Genomic DNA, 20,074 nt, shown 5'->3' with positions numbered 1-20,074 from the left:
GGCAAGAACATTTCTGGTCAGATGTTTTTATTCAGATCTGAGAGATCTTAGGCCATTTTGCAAAGAAGAGTAGGCAGAAAGAGGTAAGATGACACAAGTACGTGCCACACGTTCAGCCGTTTAAAAAGTGGAAGAATGTTTTGATTCATTCTTCCTCTTAAACATTGTGCTCTACTTTTCTTTGTCCAGCATATGTTTAGTAAAATATATTGAGGTTTGTGGTTTTAACATGTTAAAATATTTTTAAAAATATTCAAGGGGTATGAACACTTTTGTGTTACCATTTTAGAAGAGAATGCGCCGAGCATTTTATTGTCATTCTCCGTTTTTGCACTTCTTTAAAATTGGCTCAGGCCTGGACAGCGATGCATTGAATAACATCTTTTACAAAAACAAAGAGCTGAATATATAAATATTTTAGCAATGCAAGAGTCAACCATTTCACCGAGCCAGACAGACGCACTCAACAGCATATTTTCAAATGAATGGGACGTCTTTGTTTCTCACTCTATAAAGTAGACCTCTCCGGTCTCTGTGTAGGCCATCTCCCAGTTGTCAGGCAGAGGTCCCAGCGGGTCCTCCGGGGGAGGATGGCTCAGGTGAAGGTTTGTCTGCTGTGTGCTCTCCGTGGTGGCCGATGGTGAGGGGGTTGTCCCAGCGTAGGACTGGTCGCTGTGGCGAGGGACGTAGGGGCGCGCTGAGTGAGGAATTTCGTCCAATTCACTGGATTCTCCTGTGGGAAGCAGAGACAAATGCAGCTCAGCCACTCATCAAACCAGCAGCACCTTCTAGGACAAAAGCGACCAGTAAACTCACGAAAATGCGGAAAATCAAAAACAATCAGCTAACGAGAGCTTTTGCAGACGTGATTACGTGAACTTCTGAAGAGGGCCGCGGCCGCGGCCGCGGCCAGGTCCAGCGTGAAGCGACGAAAAACAAGTCGCAACAAGGATTTGACCTTTAAAGCAAAAATAACTGTATGCTTTATCTGGGGTTCCTACATAATGTTTTTGTCTGATTTCTTTACTTTTCTAAACTTAAATCAGCTGTCAGATCAAAGAGCAAATACAAAAGTTCACGTTAGTCAGATTGAGTGGGCATATTTCTATAAAAGGTGGATGCAAAATTTTCAAAAAGTACCACAGGTAAAATTCTGCTCTTAAAAACCCCCCAAAAAAACCAAGAAAAACTGGTTATTGAACAAACAACTGCAGGACACCAGTTGCATTACATAGTGCAATTTTACTGGTAGACAGCACAAAATAAGTACAACTATGACAATTATTTTAGTAAACAAACAATCTATTGATTATTCTGTTGATTATTTGGATAAAAAAAATGCACATTTGACTGATTTTTCATTTGGCCACTTTAGCCTTTCCATACAATATAAAAAATATGTTAAAAGTCGCAAATAAACAAATAATTCAGTCTCTTTTTTAAATACGAAAATAAAAATTGCACTGCCTAAAATGAAATAACAGGATTCCTTTAGTGAATCTGAAGAGGATGGAGCTAAAACTAAACCACTTGAGAAGTTTTGGCTAAAACATAGTTACAGACTAAGGTGTTTAATCTTGAATGCAAAATTAAAATATATGTAGTATTTTCCTCCAAATGGCCTTTTTAAGTCTGTATACTCCAGTTAATGATAAAGCGATTACCAAATTAGTTGAAGATTATTTCAATAACGTATCAATTACCATTAATCATTTCAGCCGTATAAGTAGGTAATAATTTCAGTTAGACATTGAATCCTAGATTATTTCAGATTTCACACAAAGAATCTGTATACTCTCGACACGTCACAAACCTCCGGCGTCCAATAAATCTGACTGCCCATCCTGAAGCTTTGAAGAGATTTACGTCAGGCAGCTGAGGGGGCAGTTCACACCTAGAGTCACAGCCTTTGAATTGTTAGCACTTAGCTTCCTGTTATCTCATTTTCACACTCACACTTGACCAGCAGCCATTACAGCTCCCACAATCACAAAAAGGCTCACAACTAACTTTTGGTCTGACCTTTTGGGAAAAAACAAACAAAAAACCGAAGGAGTGCTGAGTCAGCATCCTAGAGGGTATTACAAATAATCCCAAAAACAGGTTTTTAACCAGCAGCACAGCTGTCAACATGACGGTTTTATGTATTAAACCTTACAATTTTTATGATGTAATTGCTTTCTTAATTGCAGAGGCTGCATAATTGCACACTTTCTGGAACTCACAGCAAGATGGCACTATTTAACATTTCTACGTGCTCATGTACCGCCAAGAAATAAATACATTTAAAAAAATAAGAAACAAAGCCTGAAACTTACCAAGGAATTAGCTGTGGCATTCCAGCGACCCATTCAAATACCAAAGAACGATCCGTTCTCCACTTTCCTAATTTCCCTCTTCACAAAGCAGCAGTCTCTTCCTTGTCGTCCTGCCCAATCCTCCTCCACCCCCTTTCCAGGTCACTCCCTCATTCTCTGTTATTTCCAGCTACCTTCACCTCACTTCAGGTCCCCTCCCACTTAACCCGTGAGCTCTCCTGTTCTACCTCTTTGTCCCAAAGGCAACGAGTGCCTAAAAAGTAGGGTTGAAACCCAAGCTTATATTGCCAACGACACAGGAGGCGTTGTCCGGGTGTTGTGCTGTGTTGGTCAGTACATGCAGGTCTGTTTGTTAAAGGTGTCAGTTTAGCCTGACAAAAACAAGCATGAGCTGCAGTTCCTTGCAATCTACCACCTGTACTACTATGTGGTAGATTAAAACCAAAACTTTGACTGTATTTTGAATGTGCTGTGTTGTCTAGCAACCCTCACACTGACTCAGTTTATTTTAAGGACAATAACATCATAGGTTCTTTGGTAAAGTTATTAGTTTTCAATCCAAAACAAAATGAAGAAATGACCAATTGGAGACTTATGGTGCATTCACACCAAACACGTTCCACGCGTGTGGTTTACATTCAAAGTGTATGTGGAGGCACATTTTTGAGCGTCTAGCGTGGCGAGATTTGAAGCGTCAAGTTTGTCCAACGCGTCCGGCAAATAGGCCGGCAACGGAAAACAATGGCTAGAGCGATTTCGACGTATCTGACGCACCCTCGACGTGCCTCCATATAGACTTTGAATGTAAACTAGATGCACCTGACGCTCAAAACACGGTTGATGTGAACGCACCATCAAGTGTCTGCATTCAAAATGCACACGTGTCAAACTCGAAGCACTGGGCGTGTTTGTGACGTGCATAACGCGTTTGGTGTGAACGCACCATTAGAAAAATAGCCAACAGTTACTGGATTTCAGATATTCCTCTGCTGTCTTACTACTGCCACGCTCACAATGTGAGGAAGATATGCAGCATGTGCAGCCCCGTCCGTTGTTGTTCATTCACATCATCTAGCAGCAGTCTACCTGGGAAACACCGTAGCTCACTACAATAGAACAATGCTGATCTTTATGCCACATTGCAGCCATAAAACACAGGTTTTAACACCGATTTTCAGATCCAATTTTGCGTGAGTTGCAGTTTGTATCTCTCTGAGCTGCACAAGATTTTTTAAAAAAGACACCAGTTGGCTTTAACCAATAACTTTATCAGTGTTCTTGCTGTGGATGTACTGAGACCCCTCTGTTTTTGTTTTTTGTTTTCCCCTGTAGCTTCACTGCAGAACAGCATCAGGATTCTGGGCAGCACACGTTGTGGGTGTCATCAGAAACACACGGCGTTCTTGGTATTAAAACCATCTGACCACCGTCCCAAAGCTCTGACCTGGAGGACGCAGACTCTTCTGCTTACACTCATTATTAGTAGTAAAACGTTTCACATAAAGGTTATCACATGTAAATGCAGCATTTTACAATTCCTGAGCTGATTTAGATAAATTTGAATAATATCTATATTTACTATTGATAAATTTGCTGGTGAGCTAAAAAAAAAGAAAAAAGAAACTGTCCTCAATTGGGTCAATGATTATTTTTCTGTGGATATTTACAAGTCTGCATTTGTGTTCAGGCCTCTACAAATAATGGCTACTAGTACTAAAAGATAGTTAACATCTCGTTTCAGGAATGCTGTGGTGAAGGAAAATTGTTGGAAAGAGAAGGACCTTCTTAAAGAGACAGAGGCCCATTTTCAGGTCGCTAAATTTCAAAGTTAAATTTCTTTTAAGTCATGTTTAACATATACAGTGTTTTTATAAAAACTGACAGTAATAGTTACTTGATTGTGATATAAAACGACACTACGAACCTGGAAAAACACATAATGCTGCCCTTTTAAAAGTGATGAGACACAATTTCTTTGGTTTCTACATCATAACACAGTGCTTTTTTGCAATCTGAAACATTTCCAAATAGTCAAAATGGTATTTCTTGTAAGTGAAGGAAACAAGTAATGGAGTTCTTTCATGGTGCTGACCTGCAGAGTTCAGCAATAAGTGGGGGAGAGGCAGCAAGGCGTTATTCTACACTCCATAAAAAGAGAGACTATTAAGCGCTTTAAACCATTCAGCAGGCTCGAGACCGTAACTTTTTTAGAAACTTTGGAATACCTTGTGTAACCAACCGAACACATCTTCCACCACATGAATGAGCTCACTTCACCGAGAAAAGCAACACCTACAAACTCCCTGTTGCTTCCGCTGACGTCCCGGTCTTCACCCGTTCAAACCAGCTTCGTACATCGGCGCCGCTGCTCGTCTGCACGTTACCTGTAAAGCTGCTGTTCATGTCAGGGAGGTCCTCGTCGTCCTCTAGTTGCTGATCTGCAAGCCCTATTCCAGCATTTCGCATGTCATTGTAGGACTTGGCTCGTCGGGGAGTTGAGTTCTGCGAGCCCGGCAGGCTACCGCTGAGCCCGTCTGACAGTGGGGCATCACCACCGCTACTGCTGCTGATCACTTTCCCGCTGGGAGGCTGCACCGGTGGCTTCGGCGTCCCATAATAGTTGCCTGGGGGAACAAAGAAGGAGAATGACAAGATGGAGAGGTTGCAGATTAAAGTCGCAGAAAAGTAGCGTTAGAAGCAAGTGCGCATCTGGGTCAGAAGCATTAGGCCGGGTTGAAATGGCCTAACGCCATCGGATATTCAAATACAAAGATTGTTCAGAAATATTTTTTGATTCAGATTGGTTGTATTGGCTGATTTAAAAAGGAGAAAGATGTCAAAATGATAGCAAACATTTCTTCAAAATAAAATTGTTATTCGACATCAAAATTGTGGTCAAGTTTATTTTTGAACTCATGTAAAGCAGGAATTTGTAAGGAAAGATGAAATTCTGCTGAAACTCGTTTACACAGAGACACACAGGACAAATAATATGCACACACACACGCACACAAATCCATTCATACTTAAAGGCAACTTAGCAAGACCAATTAGCTTAAGAGTTATGTTTTAGAACTGTGGGAGGAAGCCGGAGTGCCCAGTGACTCAGTGAGAACCGACACACATGGGCAACATGTGAACCAAGGCTACAAAATTATGATTTATTTAACAGAAGAAAAAAAAATAAGGCCCTGTGTGAAAAAAATCTATACCCCCAATAAACTAAGAGTAATAACCCACATTTTTTTTAGAAAGCTGAATTCAGTTTCACAAGCCAAGCTGGAATATTGCCTAACTCACTAATAATCAAGTGCATCATTTCACAGTGAATCATGTCGCAGTAGCTTCCTTTCTCTCTTAATGACACAGATGAGGAAACTGTAAATGAGACTTGGGTTTATGAAGTCACTATCTGGTTAGTTGCATTTAGACTCTACAAATTCAACCAACATTAAGCTCAAGCCTAACAGGTTAGCAACAGGATGTCCTGTAAAGGAAACTGTGGTGTTGCAGCTCACCTTCATATGTTCCAATTTCCAGGAGGGTTCCACTCTTCTCCAACACTAGGAAGTCCTCTACGGAGAGGAAGTTGTAATCCACACCAGGAACTTCTCCTTCACGTGGGGAGCGAGTAGTACCTAGACGCCAAATCAGAGACGAGAAAGAAGTTAGGGGACTTCATTCAGAAATAATACAATTGTGAAACAGTGCAACGGAGTATTGATGGCCATTTGTTAGAACAACTACGTCACACAGGAAGAAGAAAATGCATCTTTAAAAAGAATAAAGAAAAGAATGTCATGGCCTAAAATTGACATTAGCAACTGTATCACTTCTTAAGAACCTGAAAAATCCTTAAAGACATGCCTGATGTTCGATCAGGCTGCAAGACAGCGAGAGAGAGCAAAGCTGTTAGGACAGGGGTGTCAAACTCATTTTGGGTAACATCAAAATCATTAATGTTCTCAATGGGCTGCTTGAGTCAAAATGCATTGATAAACTGCTAATATATATGTAATAAATAGCTGCCTCTGTATCTGTACCTTTTTAAAACTAAATAAACATTTTCATGTTGATCAGTCCCTTCAGGACTTCACAACGGTTTTTAATCAAAACCACAGATTTTGTGCTGCTTATCTGAAAATATTTGCAAGGAACTTTGCAATATTTGTGCTTATGACCTTCATTAATCGCAGTATTGATGATGGAATATGGATTTCTCTAGGGAATACATACAGAGCTTGCTATTTTAGTTAAGTTGCCTGCGTTTGCTGTTTAAATCCCAAAAAGAAAATCCTAGAGGAATGTCAGAATGTAAATTCTGTCATCTTCTCAAATCTTGGTTTCTGAAATATTTTGTTTCTCATTTTCATGGTGTAGGCCTCAATTCTTAATAATTAATGACCAAACAAGTAAGACCGCTTGAGAAAAAAGCACTTTGCTGTTATAACTTCATATATTTTAGTTCTTAAAACCCATTTTCCGAAGCGTCCAACAACAACAAAATTATTGGACGAAAAAAATATAAATTTTCACGTTACAAATAAGATAAAACATGACCAATGCTGAACACTGCACCTAGAAATGGATGCAAAATTATGGAGAACAATGTTTATATTGCTGGTACAGAAAAAGCAATGAACAAAGAAGCAGATCTGCAAGTAACCTCAAAAAAGAAGGAGTTTCCGCTCTACACTAAACAAAGAAAATAAAACCGAGAAGCCGATGTTCTTTCACACAGGGGGAGAGAGTGTGAGGTACGTTGGTAACACCTTTTGAGATCCTGACGTATGTTTGGGGGGGAACTGTGAGCCTGTGTGTGAACGTGTGTTTGATTTGGCACGCAGCCTGTGAGATTCACGCGGTCCCTTAAATGGTTGCTGAAAATTGAGTAGTGTGGCAACGACAAAGAAGGTTTTCCTTTTAAATAATCCTCGGTCTGTTTTTGCATTGATTTTTAACATATATTGGCCCAAATTCAGCAGATTTCCACAAATTTTTTTTACAATAAGGAACGGTATGAATAAAACCATCCAGTGTCATTTATTTCATGCCTCTCCCTTCTTTTCGTGCTCCTCAATCTTCCATCTCGTCTCCAAATCACGTCGTCTCTGGTAAGTAATAAGAAGGTAAAAATAGACGTGTGGCGATGTGGAGGGAAAGCTCCCTCTGCCGCCACGCTCGGTGACAATGGTGATAAATCATGGGTGTGGACATCCTCTCTCAAACGGCGGAGCGTCACATTCACACCGGCGTGCAACAAACAGCAGCGCCGTCCGTGTAGGAAGACCATCATTTTGTCACACAAAGACATCTTGACCAGCATCAACTCAGACAGCAAGCCATCTCAAAAAAGGAGTGAATTTCATTTGCATGTCCATCGCAAGAGACGAGACGTTACGTCGTAGAACACGTTAAAAATCTATTGATTGCTACGTTATTTAGAGTCTATCAGACGAATGGTTTCGTTTTGCTCATTTCCAGGCAGAACGAACGTCCACCTTAAAGCGTCTTCAGCTTATTATCCCACCAAACAATGGCCGCCATTGATTCGACTATTTAGACACTTCTCTTAGAAAACCAAATAGGAAGTGGAACTGTGACCGGTATATCAAAGGGGAATCGAAAAGCAGGATCTTGGTTGAAAGCCATGGCTAAGACGCAGTTATCACCAAAGGCTGAATTCATTCACTACACCCTGAACACAAAAGCTCCTTTGACCAGGCTGTGAAATGAAGTGAGAGGGAAAGACAGGTTGGGATATCTGGGACTAGAGTTAGGGATTAGATGAGTTGAGTGACCATTCCGCTTCATGCCGACTTCAGACAAAATGAGGCCAAGGAATTGAAGAAATAGCATTATTTTCAGGTATTTGCACAAATAATCAAGCATTCTGACAAGTGGAAATGGACTGTTGAGGGACAAGCAAATCACTTCAAAAAATTATTATAGAGAAAAAAGTATGTTTCTGGGTTGTTTGCCAAGAAATGTTGTTCTGCATGGACTCTGGCTTCCGAAATGTGTTTCTGTTTCTGTAAAATTACAGAAATATGAAGTACCAGAGAGCTTTGACATATTTCAGAGTCACATCAAAATCAAAAATGAGATGCATGAGGAAACAAAGACGGAAAGAACAATAGAAAGGATCAAATTACCCAGCATTGATGACCTTATCCTGGATAATTTTTTTATTTAACCGTTTCCAGACTCCATTCATCCAGCAATAAGAGCCAACTAAGCACACACTGAATTGCGGATTATATTTTCGAATATTTTCAACTGTCAAAAACTAAGGTCACATTTCTGTGGGAAATTAATGATTTTTTTCTCTTTTGCAATACAGCATTGAAGTGTTTCTCATTTTTTCTCCCTTTCAAACCAAATTTTCTTGTGCCTTATCACAGTTGGATCATGCAAATATTCAAACATTACACATAGTAAGAATTCCTACTGAAAAAAGTAACATTTTCTACAGTCAACTTTACAGCGATACACAGTTACAACAAAAGTAAAAAGAAAAGAAAAATTCAGAGAATATTATTGTTAAGCTGCACATATTAGGGATTTGTAAAACGCTGAACACAACATACTCAAGTCCCATTAGGACATAAAAACAATAGACCTCTTCAGCGAGGATGTCGTTAATGGCAGAAGATTCAAAGCTAGCGATTTTCAGTATCAGTAAGATGTCTACCAGTCAAGATAAAGATCTACAAACTTCATACAGAATATTATTATAATAATACTAATAATACTAAAAGATACTAACAGAATTAAAGGGGGTAAGCCAACAAGCCCGAGAATACCAGCTGTGTGTTTTGCTGCAGGAGGGACTGGTGCACTTCACAAAACAGATGACAGAGTGAGGAAATATTAATGTGTGGAAATACTGAAGCAACATCTCAATGAGTCAGCCAAAAAATGAAAGCTTGGAAACAAATCAGGCTTCTAAATATACAACAAATGATGCAAAATGGCTTAAGGATTAAAGCATGGTTGGGAGTAGAAAACAAAAAACTGATCTCAGGCATATAGAAAATGTATGTACAAAGCTAAAAATGTGTTTAAGCACTGTGCTATATGAACCTGAATTAGCCACAGCAGGTCTGTCGGTAAGAATTTTCTATCAAACTACTGTGAGAAGGTTGTGTCAAGTGACACTTTACAGAGCAGCTTAAAGATTGCAACAGAAATATATACATGGCTTTAACAAAAAACTTTTAGTAATCCTAACTAATCTAAAAATTTATTTTTAAATTACAGAATTTCAGAAAGAGAAAAAAATGTGTTTTGCTTATCTGATTGTAACACTTTAAATGATTTAGTAATCTCACACAAGACAGTAAATCAGAGGTTTATCCTCTGAAATAATGATGGATAATTAAGGCGATAGTAAGTTTGAACATTTTGAGGTGTGTTTAAAGGAGCTTTACTTGGTCTTGTTGAAGAATAAAAGAGAAATGTAAATTATTTAGTTTGATTTTATTTATAGATCACACTGTCCCATAACCAGGACAATTTTATTTGGTTTTCCTGTTTTTAATGGGAGATAAAAAGAATGTTACATATTTAATTTATTGAAAAAGTTTATAAAAAATATATAATTCAGCAAAATTTCACAACATTTTTTATCAGTGCATCTCTACAAAAATGATTACCAGCCAGAACGCCCGTTATCGGTGTTAGTCAGAGATGAATTCAGAAAGCAGGCTCTGTAGTATTTAATAAAACCGTCAGTTAAATCGCACTCATTCGGCGTGCTTAAACACTCAAAGTTTGACACTGCTGCGCTTGAAAATAGAAAATCTTGGCTGCAGATTGGACTGCTGCTGGGTTAACTCAGCTAAAAACAACTACTAGCAGCTTGTCTAAGAAATACAGACCGACTGATTCGGGGTAAAATTGATCTACAATTTTTCCCTCAGAAAAGAAAATGAATTTAAATGCCACACATTTAAAATGTGGGGATCTTGAGCTGATGGTAAAGCAATGGTCACCTTTGAAACACACTTGTAAACACAGCTGCATTACCAGAACAGACACACAGTGCAAACCGCACCACCTCCACTGCGTGATTCCAATGGTGACCAGATTTGACTCCTGCTGTGGAGAACAAATAAAGTTCAACACCTCGGCCTGAAAGGCAATGGGCGGGGGGTGATCACTGCCCAGCAGTACTGCTCAAGTGCTCAGATGAGCCACCTCATGCAACATTTTCAGATGGTAAATATTTTATCATATTCCTCTGCCTGTCCCTTTAAAGGATTATAAAACAGCATAATCTGCTGCCTTACATTCCCAGGTCACTGAACAAGTTGCAGTACTTTGGAAATTTGTTCACAGCAGCAGCTATTTTCAAATATTTCTCAAAGCTTGCAAAGCGCAATACTTGCTAAAGGATACATGTCCATTCTTAAATCCACATTCCTGAGTTCAAAATGTCCCACAAGACCAGAGCAAGAAATATGCTAATGATCAGACAGTGTCAATGTCAGTGTCAATGATTTCCAGTTTGAAATCTTTTTCTGATCAATGAATACACCACTAAAATGTGTTATATTCAAAACAGATTGTGCAGTCAATGTATGGATTTTCTTTACTACTCCTTTTAGGACCAGCAAACTTCATCAACATGCAGTTAAACGTGTGCTAACCAGAACTTTTAAAATGAAACAGTTGCTACATTTAGTGTCTGCATTAACTAGCCTTTCTATTAACTTCCAAAACCAGAACATAAGCATTAACAAATCCTGCCTGCTAGTATTTCTACATGTCCAATCCAGAATAACTAACAGAGAAACATCTTCTACTTGCCCTAAACACCGCCATGTCTCTGGATTCTGGACAAGCTGCCAGAAAGAAAGGTCAAAATGAATTAGAAAGAACAGTCATCTTCATCACGCTGAGGACTGGAGCTCCTCAAGGTTGTGTGGTCAGTCCTTTGCTGTTTAAACACAGCATGTATGCACACATGAGGAAAACGTGATCATTTATTTGCAGATTGTACTACTGTAGTGGGACTCTCAAGGGAATGTTAAATCCTCATAGACCAAGAAGGTTGTTGCAGAAACAAGCAGAGGATTGAAGAACAAAGTAGATGACCATCCATGTCCGGTGGCTCTCAGCCTAAACGCAACACTGTGCACAGTCTTTAAAAAAAAAAAAAAGAAGTTAAAACTTCAACATTTTCACTGGAGTAAAATAAAAAAAAGGGTAAAACTCAATCAATCAAAAAACTCAATATGCCATGTATTTGCTTGATGGCTGGGCCAGACCAGAGTTAGTAAATATATGAGTGACTCTAAAAAGGTTGGGCAGAAATGTGTAGTGAGCAACTAATTTTCCTCTCTCAAGCCGATGGGTCATTGAAAAGTAGATTACTTTTCCAGGCCTCGACTTTTAAGGTTGTAGTTTTCTTAGCTTTATGCTAACACACCAACAACAACAGCGACGAAAAGATTTTATCTGCTTCAGACTATACTTGGAAGATGTAAACTCCTATGTCAAATTTAATCCCTATGGGAAGACTTTAAGAGATGCACATCATTTCAGTTTTTGGAGGGCGTTTGATGTCTCTGAAGATCAGCTCAGTGTCACTGACCTGAGCACCATTCTACACGTTTCCCCTCCGCACAGGAGCCGTTACCAACAACAGAGAGCATCCAGTTACACCTTTCAAACCACGATCAATACGTCAAGACAGTCATTGGTCACAATCTCTACTCTGACCTTGGTTGTCATGGTAAGTCTATACCATCAATCAGCTTACAACGGATTGACGCATCTTTTCATGACGTCTTCCTATCATCTCCGACCGAACAGTGGTGTTCATGGTTTAGAATTGGGATCATAGATGGCACTCAACACATGTTGGACTTTGAAGTATGTTTGATTGCCACACGGGGCTTTGCAAATGCATGTATAACCCTTGCCACATCACAGCCAAAAATCTCAATAGGTTTCTGTCACACATCAATTTGCATATAGGCTAGCACATCAGTTTGAATCTCATCTGACCAGAGTATATGTTGGCTGCTATTTTTTCTAAACATATAACATATATAACACATTGGAAGTCACACAGTAAGTAAGCCTCCCAGTCAAAACTTGAAAAAGAGCTCATTATTTTACTACGGCTTCACACACAGCCCTCCTCTTAAAACTCTTATTCAAGCTTCATGCTAACATTAACTGGCAGACACATTCAGCAGCTCATCTATATTTAATTGATAGCAGCCTATTTTTAAGGGAGTGTGGATCTCTGGTGGCATGACAGGCCAAGATTGGTTATATTTATCCTGGCACATGGTGATACGAGTCTCCATTTGACAATATAGTGATACTAACGCAAAACTAAGCAAAACAATAAAAGGTGCTTAAGACGTATCAGTGATTAATGGAACATGGGACGAGAATCTGAAATTAAACTTTGGTCCATTTATTTATTTTTTTTGCTTCAACATATCGTCATTGTGACACTGAAGACGGTAAAAAAGGAGGTGCATGCCTCCACTTAGACGCAAGCCAGCTTCTAAAAATACCCGTGTGTGAAAAATTTGTTTATTCCCTTCACTTGCATTCTCCCCAAAGCAACACAGCACCCTGAGCGCCCATATCCCTCAGGCCTGGCCTTGCAGTTTAGCTGTGACCTACATTTAATTCCTTCTACAGGAGCGACGCCGGTGTCGACTTTTTGGGCAATTTGACTCCTTTTTGCTGAGAGCTGAAGAGCCGTCTTGCTTGACATCTCCATCAGATCCGGTTTCATGGTGCTGTTTAGCTTTCCTTAAGCTTGCCTGAGCCTCACAGATGGCTTGATTTCAGCAGAGGAAAGTGAACCAGATTAACTTCTTGGCTGAAGTAAAGATCCAGGGAAAAACCGTCTAAAAATTGCAATGAGTAACTGCAAGGTGCTGATTATTTCGGTCACAACCAGGATCCGAGGCTCACAAAGATTTTAAAAGTGTGTGAATCAAAGGGCAACAACTCACAAGTAATCCCACATGAAATCTTTTCACGGTTGATGAGGTGACAGCAGCGGACCACGTAGCGCACAAGTTTGTCATCGGTATTGTTCTTGGCCAAATATGACGACAAGTTTTGGTGACTGTTAGGAAATGCACCTCCATAAATAACCCGAGATAAGAACAGCTTTTGTAGCAGGTCTTTGTTAAACATTAGATAAGCGTAAACCTGAGTGAACAACGTGTGGCTATAAATGAAGCTAACCATTTCCTAAACTCCAAGTCCGACTCGCAGCAAAGGCTTTTAGCTCATTCTTCTGCACCAATCAATTTCACATCTGGGATCTGATCTAAACCTGCATTATTTTGCGCATACAATTATTATTGTTTCCATATAATTCCTAGATAAATACCAGGTACATATTCTGGAGAAGACATAAAATTCAAACAGTGACTATAAGTCATGTGAGCTATGATGTTGCAAAAAGAAACTGACCCAACCATTAGAGTGAAATCTGGATTTTTATTTGTTGTATTTGATCATGTTTTTTTAAGTTAAGCTTAAAAGGTTCCACGTTGGTTATATTTACCCGTTTCATTGAAGCCGAACTTAAAACAGTTGATTGTTCTACAGTGGCCAATTATTGTTTGGCAATATTCTTTTGCTTGTTTACTGGAGGAAAAATTGCTGTGATAAGAATTTGCCATCTTGCAATATTAACAATAAACTCAAACTGCCAACCTCTCACAAAGCTAATATAGTTGGGATTAGTTCTCTAAATACCAATTTTGGTACCATTTTCCACGGTACTAATTTCACGAGTGCATAGATGAATTTTGATACTTAAAAATAGCCACTGAGTTCCAGCAGAATAATTCAAAACATCTAATGTAGAGGATGTTTCACTTTAGCAGCTCTTTTAAAAGTGGATGTTTTTATAGAATAAGGGGTTGCAAGGCAAGACAAAAAACAATGAATACCACAAAATATGACAAAATTTTAGATCCATATAATCTGACACTGTTATTCGAAATTCTGTTTTGAATGTCAGGTTATTCTTATAATGACAATTATCTTTATTTTATAATAGTAAAATCCTGTTGAACTAGTTACTGTTTATAGTAGTAAGGCTAGAAGATATATCTATACTCTGTTATCTTCTTAGATTACTGATTTTATGTTACAGTTGATAAGAGAAATCTGAATAGGTCAAAATCATTAACCAGTCAAAGTTTTACAAATTGGCCACACAAACGATAGAGATGATCAGTGCATCTCTATCATTTGTGAAATATTTATTTCTCTTTTGATAGTACTACACATTACATCCCACACAAACATAGTATTTATCGTTGTCGGATTAGAGAGGAATATATAAATATTCATAGAGGTTACAATGGAATTTGCATTATAGACTCATTTACAAAAAAGAAAATAAGAAATTGACATTTTTTCCTCTCTTCAGTCATAAAAAAGATCAAATTTTGACATCTCAGTCAATTATATTTTGAATTCAGCCACTCAGCCTGCAAACAAAGAACTGTGGGGAATCCTATTTGTCGAGATTTGTTTGCATTTTTGAGAGAAAACCCGATTATGTTGCGAACCATTAGCTTTGTGCTTTAGAACCTGGTTTTTCTTAACTGTATGTGTACCTTTCGTAGCGTGCTGTGCAACTCAATATATGCTAATCAGATGTAAATGATATACCCCAAAACATTTGGCTTTCCGGGATGAATATGAAAGCTTTGTGTTTTAATGATTTTTAGGAAGCCATTTATTGAAAAAGCAAAAACCATTATGCAGATTTCCTAAAGATTTTTTTTTTGCTCAGTGGAGGCTATTTTTTTCCACTCTGATGAAGTGCTTCAAAAACCTCCACATGACCAAGCAAGATTAACGCAACTAAAAATGCTTCCTTGAAAGGTTAAACACATGCACACAGTAAGAAAGGAAACACCAACGGTAATAACACTGAGAAATTAAGAAATGACGAAATAAACATTATAAAAGAACAAAAGATTCCTACATTTTAAAACTGTTTGAGCTGATGGTTCTGAACACTCGAAGTGGGACACAGCAAACGTGTTTGGCAATAATTCATCATCATAATTGTTCTATTAATAGTGTCAGCTATTGTTACGGAGCATTCAGGTCATCCAACACATACTATTTAAACAAGTAGATTTTGAGTGGTTTTTATATATAATATCAGGGCAATAGAAACAAACCAAATAAAGTAATCTTTATGATTGAAGTCGGACACTGGGTATGTCAAAATAAAAACTGGAGTATTGTTTTTGCTTCATATTGTAAGGTTAGAGACAGAGTCACTATCTGCATAGCTTTAGATTAACCCAGCAGTACAGGGGACCAGCTCCCCATGCGGCCTCTATCCTCCCACATTGACTTGTTTTAAACAAAATAAAAACAAAAAACAAAATAATAGTAATAATAATAATACCACATAATCCCTCCCTCTGTTTCTCAGCCACCACTTCGTGACTTCTGCTTCTTCAGTGCGATTCTTTTGTGGGTTCTACTTGTGTGGTCCAGAATAGCTGTTTTGGTCTCTGCTTTGACCAGAGGATAACTGTGGCTTTTCAGGCCACCAACTCAGTCCCACTACAGGCTTCATTTTTATCAGCAGTCCAACTAACTCCACCAGTGGAGCTTCTGATTCAAACACCAAGTCTGATCCACCAACTAAACTGTTCTTTATACCAAGATCCACATGTAAAAAAGTGTAAAGAAATTCAGATATAAAGGTGGTTTTGTTGTATTTATCCCTAATCCCCATAATCCCTCCCTCTGTTTGGTTGACCTTTGACCTTCTAAACACCTACAACCTGTTGATTTCTGCATGTTGCGTTTACGTCGAGCATTGAGAAAGTCTTTTAAATGTGTATATGAATAGTTTTGTGTGTGGACCCACAAAACACAGTGGAGGAGCCGCTACAATTTAAGCATGCCACAAACAAATCCCTTATTTTTTATTAACTGGAGCATCTGACCCACTTAAAGAAAACACTTGCAAAAGTATTCCAACCCTTTGAGGGTGTTTTGTATTTTGTCACATTGCACAAAATTTATTGGCATCTTATATGCACAAAATTGTAAATAAATCACTGATTATTCATAAACGACGACGGAAAAAAAGATGGTTTTAAAATCACTTGCGGTGCATTTACATTCAGCCACTGTGAGTTAATACACTGTAAAACCATCTTTCACTGTTGCTGCAGGAGGTTTCAGGTAGATCTCTACCAACTACACATGCCTGATTTCGCCCATTTTTACTGAACAGACCAGGCTCAGTCAGACTGGATGGAGAAATCTTTGAACATAATCAATACAAATTCTCAATTTAGGTCTTCTCTACCAGATTTTCTCCGATTTTAAGTCCATACATCTTCCTATCGCTGTCCCTGTTGGAGGAAAATTCCCAGCATGATGCTACCACCACCATGTTTCACCTAGGGAATAGTGTATTCAGGGAAATACAATAACAAGTAAATTACCATCTGCAGTGCAATTTCAGGTTCACAAAGAACTTCTTAGATATCATATTTTAACCGGGGGACATTCATTATTCTGCGAATCTACAGCATATTTAGCCATTTGGATGAAATGTGACAATCCTCAATGTCTTTAGTGCTTGAGAGGCTAAAACTTAGAGAATGGTGAAAATATCACAAAATGGTAAAGCAAGAAATGATAAGATGAAGCTCATTGGCCTACATTCTATGGTGGTGGCAGGTTCATGATGTGGTCTTTTAATGACTTCTCTATGCCACTAATTACTGTAATTAGTGATTTTACAGTAAAGGAGGATTACTACAAACGCAGGTTATGCTTTATAGCCACTAAAACCTATTTATTATTTGCCTTCTACTTTACAATTATCTGATGCTTTCTGTTGGTTTGTCACAGAAAATCCCAGGATGACACACTGAAGTTTATATTTAAACTTGTGAACAAGTTCAACATAAGTATCTTCTTTTATCAAATACTTTTAATTGCCTATTTTTGTGTATAAATATGTTTTTATATGGCTGGTTGATGCTTAGTTGCTTATGGTATAGTAAATTGTCTTGAGAGAAGGCATAGACTAGATAAGATTTTTTTCTCTTCCAACTATTCCTTTTAACGTAAAACTTTATATCAATTCTATGTCACTTTAAACTGCAAAAGAATGAAATAAATACATAAATGTAGGAATATTTTTCTTTGTATAACTGATGGGTGAAAACCAGGAACGGCAACAGCTTACGTGTTAAAAAATCTGGCCACAGTCTCAAAGCAGAAGCTGTTCCCAAACTGCAAACTGAATCGTTTCTTTAAATCTCCACAATCAACATGCAGTCGTGAAAGCCGGCCAACAGAGTCCATATTTTCCCAAGAAGATACTAAGGCCCGTCCTTGTGGATCCTTGTCAAAAACCTGCATGCTTACACACAAACACAAGGGGAAGGACAGCAGACTGCCATCGTATTCCAATAACCAAAACAGATCCATCCACCATGTTGGCCTGAGCAAGCCTGCCAAACCTTTTTTTTTTTATTTATTTTTTTTTATGAAAGACACACACACAAACAGGCACGCAAAGAGGGGCTGACAAGCTGACTGGGGTTTGCTAGCTCGGCAGGGGGATGGAGCCATCTGTCCCAGTAAAGGGTTAATCCAACCAAAAGCCACAGGCCAGCATTTTCCAGTACTCAAATTTCTGACTACGTTCCGACTAGATGTATTTGTTTTGCCTTGGAGAGAGGAAAGCCCGATCCGACAGACGCCTCCACCATCTCGCCTTCTTCTTCGAAACCCCTTCAAAATCTCCTTGTGTGGCGTTGACTTTGACATAAGTGGCAAAGATGGCAGTGTTTGCAGCTGATCTGGATGCCTTTCATTAGAGGTTGAATGTCCCCAGATCCAGAGAATCAGATATTCAGAGAGATATGAGGTGTTCCACATGTCAATAAAAATCAAAACAGGCCTTTCTTCAGACCTGTTTTTTTCTTTTCTATATAGGTATTGAAATATAGAAAGATGCAGGGGGCTCGAGGAGCAGAGTAATGGTTGAGAGATTAGACTAAAGGGGAAAAAAACCCTTAAGGGGCAAGAGGGCTATGTGAAGCTAAATCAGCCAGAAACCAGCCTGAAAATGCCCCCCGCGTACACTCACAGCCAGCCTTTGTCTTTTTTTTTTTTTTCTTTCCACGCTCAAAACAAGCTTGGCCAGCTAAGTGCTGCTACCTACAGCTACATGGGAATGGGAAAGAAAAGCTTTAAAATGAACAATTTAGAGGGGTGGGGAGGGAGTGGGCAGAGGAGGGTAGAAATGGAGGGGAGGAAGGGTGGGTTCGAGGGCCATCCAGACAGACTGAAGAAAAAAAGAAAAAGAAAAAAAAACAGGGAGGAAGGGGGAAAAAAAGGAGACAGAGAAAAATGGTAAAAGAATGAAAGGGAGAGGATGGAGGAGAGGAAGGAGCTAAGCTTAGCATCCTAGGAGCTCCAGCCGGACAAACGGGACGAGCAAAGCGGCTTCCAGCACGATCACACATCATGTCAACACTGGCGACCGGAGGGCTTTCGCACGAGACGCGCGCAGACGGTCGAACCTGAGACAGACGAGATGCAGACAGCTTCCGTTTGACCACAAACACATCAGCCTCCATTACTGCCGGCGATGTGCCTTCCGCCTGATGCACAGCCTTCCTGCCTCTCCTCCATCCTCATTGCCCCCACTCCTCCAATCCCCCCCTCCACGAGTATTAAATCACAGCCGCCCCTCGTCTTCAAATCAAACACAAAAACAAAATACCTCAATCAGAAAAGGTTGTGATTGGCTCCTGCTCCCTCAGCCTACAGTCCGGAGAACAACACCACGTCGACAGGAGAAGAGATGAAAAAAAAAAAAAATGAAAAAAAAAAATCTAGTCAGGTGTAGATGAGAGGAAAGGAGGAAGGGGCGGGGGTGTGTGGGAAGGATGCAGATTTAGTTATCCTTTCTCCTCCTGTGCCTGTGTCCTCTGTCCAGCTCTGGCTTGGGGATGCTAGGCTAACTGGAGCTAAGCTAAGCAGCATCCACACATTGGCTTAATATGTGCTCCGTCTCGCACACACCAATGCGAGGCTTCTGTGTCTCTCTCTCACTGAGTGAGCCCCGCTGTTTCCCGTCTCGCAGGCACCCAGATGCACCCGCCCACCCCCCCTACACACACAGCCCTCTTCTCCTCCCTTTTAGCTCTTCACCTCCCATTCCCTCTTGTTCTCACAGATGCCATCAGATCCCAAAACCTGCTATTTTCTCTGTTATTCTCCCCATACACCGGTGGTATAGCGTGCACCAACTCGTACACAAGCCGTCTGCTGTTTTGAGTCCATAACAAGTAATCCTTGACCAAGATGTGAGGGAAAAGGAGTGAGGGGAAGAAACTTTAGTGCCTTGCTGAGGGGGAAGCTGAGCTGGAGTGAGACAGGAGCTGCATAAATTTACATGTCAAACAACGGAACGAGCTCAGAAGTTCACCGACTTTTATAAGTGTTACAACTCCAGCAGATGAGTGTTGAAAAGTTCAGCACAGATTTTGTGTGAGACGACAAACTACGAATTGCAAATTCTCAGATCTAGTCGAGGTACAGCTTGGGAAGAAAGACACGCAGCTGAGAGTTGGGCTCATTTGTTACGCCCAGAGGTCAGAGGAAGGGGGCTGGGAAAAAACAAGAGGAGCACATAACAGTCTGTGGGGTCAAAGGTCATCTAAGACATTCAAAGAGCTCAGTGTGCATCA

The 20,074-nt window shown here is 39.6% G+C and overlaps 1 protein-coding gene across 9 annotated transcripts in view; it reads right to left on the bottom strand.

Moving 5' to 3' along the window:
- The window catches only part of magi1b (membrane associated guanylate kinase, WW and PDZ domain containing 1b), a 143,957-nt gene that overhangs the window by 59,457 nt on the left and 64,426 nt on the right, over positions 1–20,074 (bottom strand). For all 9 annotated transcript variants that reach the window (XM_008409556.2, XM_008409557.2, XM_008409558.2 and 6 more), the window contains exons 3-5: positions 5,837–5,956; positions 4,703–4,942; positions 508–733 (exon numbers count right to left, since the gene is read on the bottom strand). In XM_008409556.2, coding sequence (XP_008407778.1) covers positions 508–733; positions 4,703–4,942; positions 5,837–5,956 — 586 coding nt within the window. The remainder of the gene's footprint in view (positions 1–507; positions 734–4,702; positions 4,943–5,836; positions 5,957–20,074) is intronic.

The sequence above is a fragment of the Poecilia reticulata genome, linkage group LG5, assembly GCF_000633615.1.
Source record: "Poecilia reticulata strain Guanapo linkage group LG5, Guppy_female_1.0+MT, whole genome shotgun sequence".
Lineage (NCBI taxonomy): Eukaryota > Metazoa > Chordata > Actinopteri > Cyprinodontiformes > Poeciliidae > Poecilia > Poecilia reticulata.
Note: the sequence above shows the minus strand (reverse complement) of the source record. Positions and strands in the feature narration are given on the sequence as shown.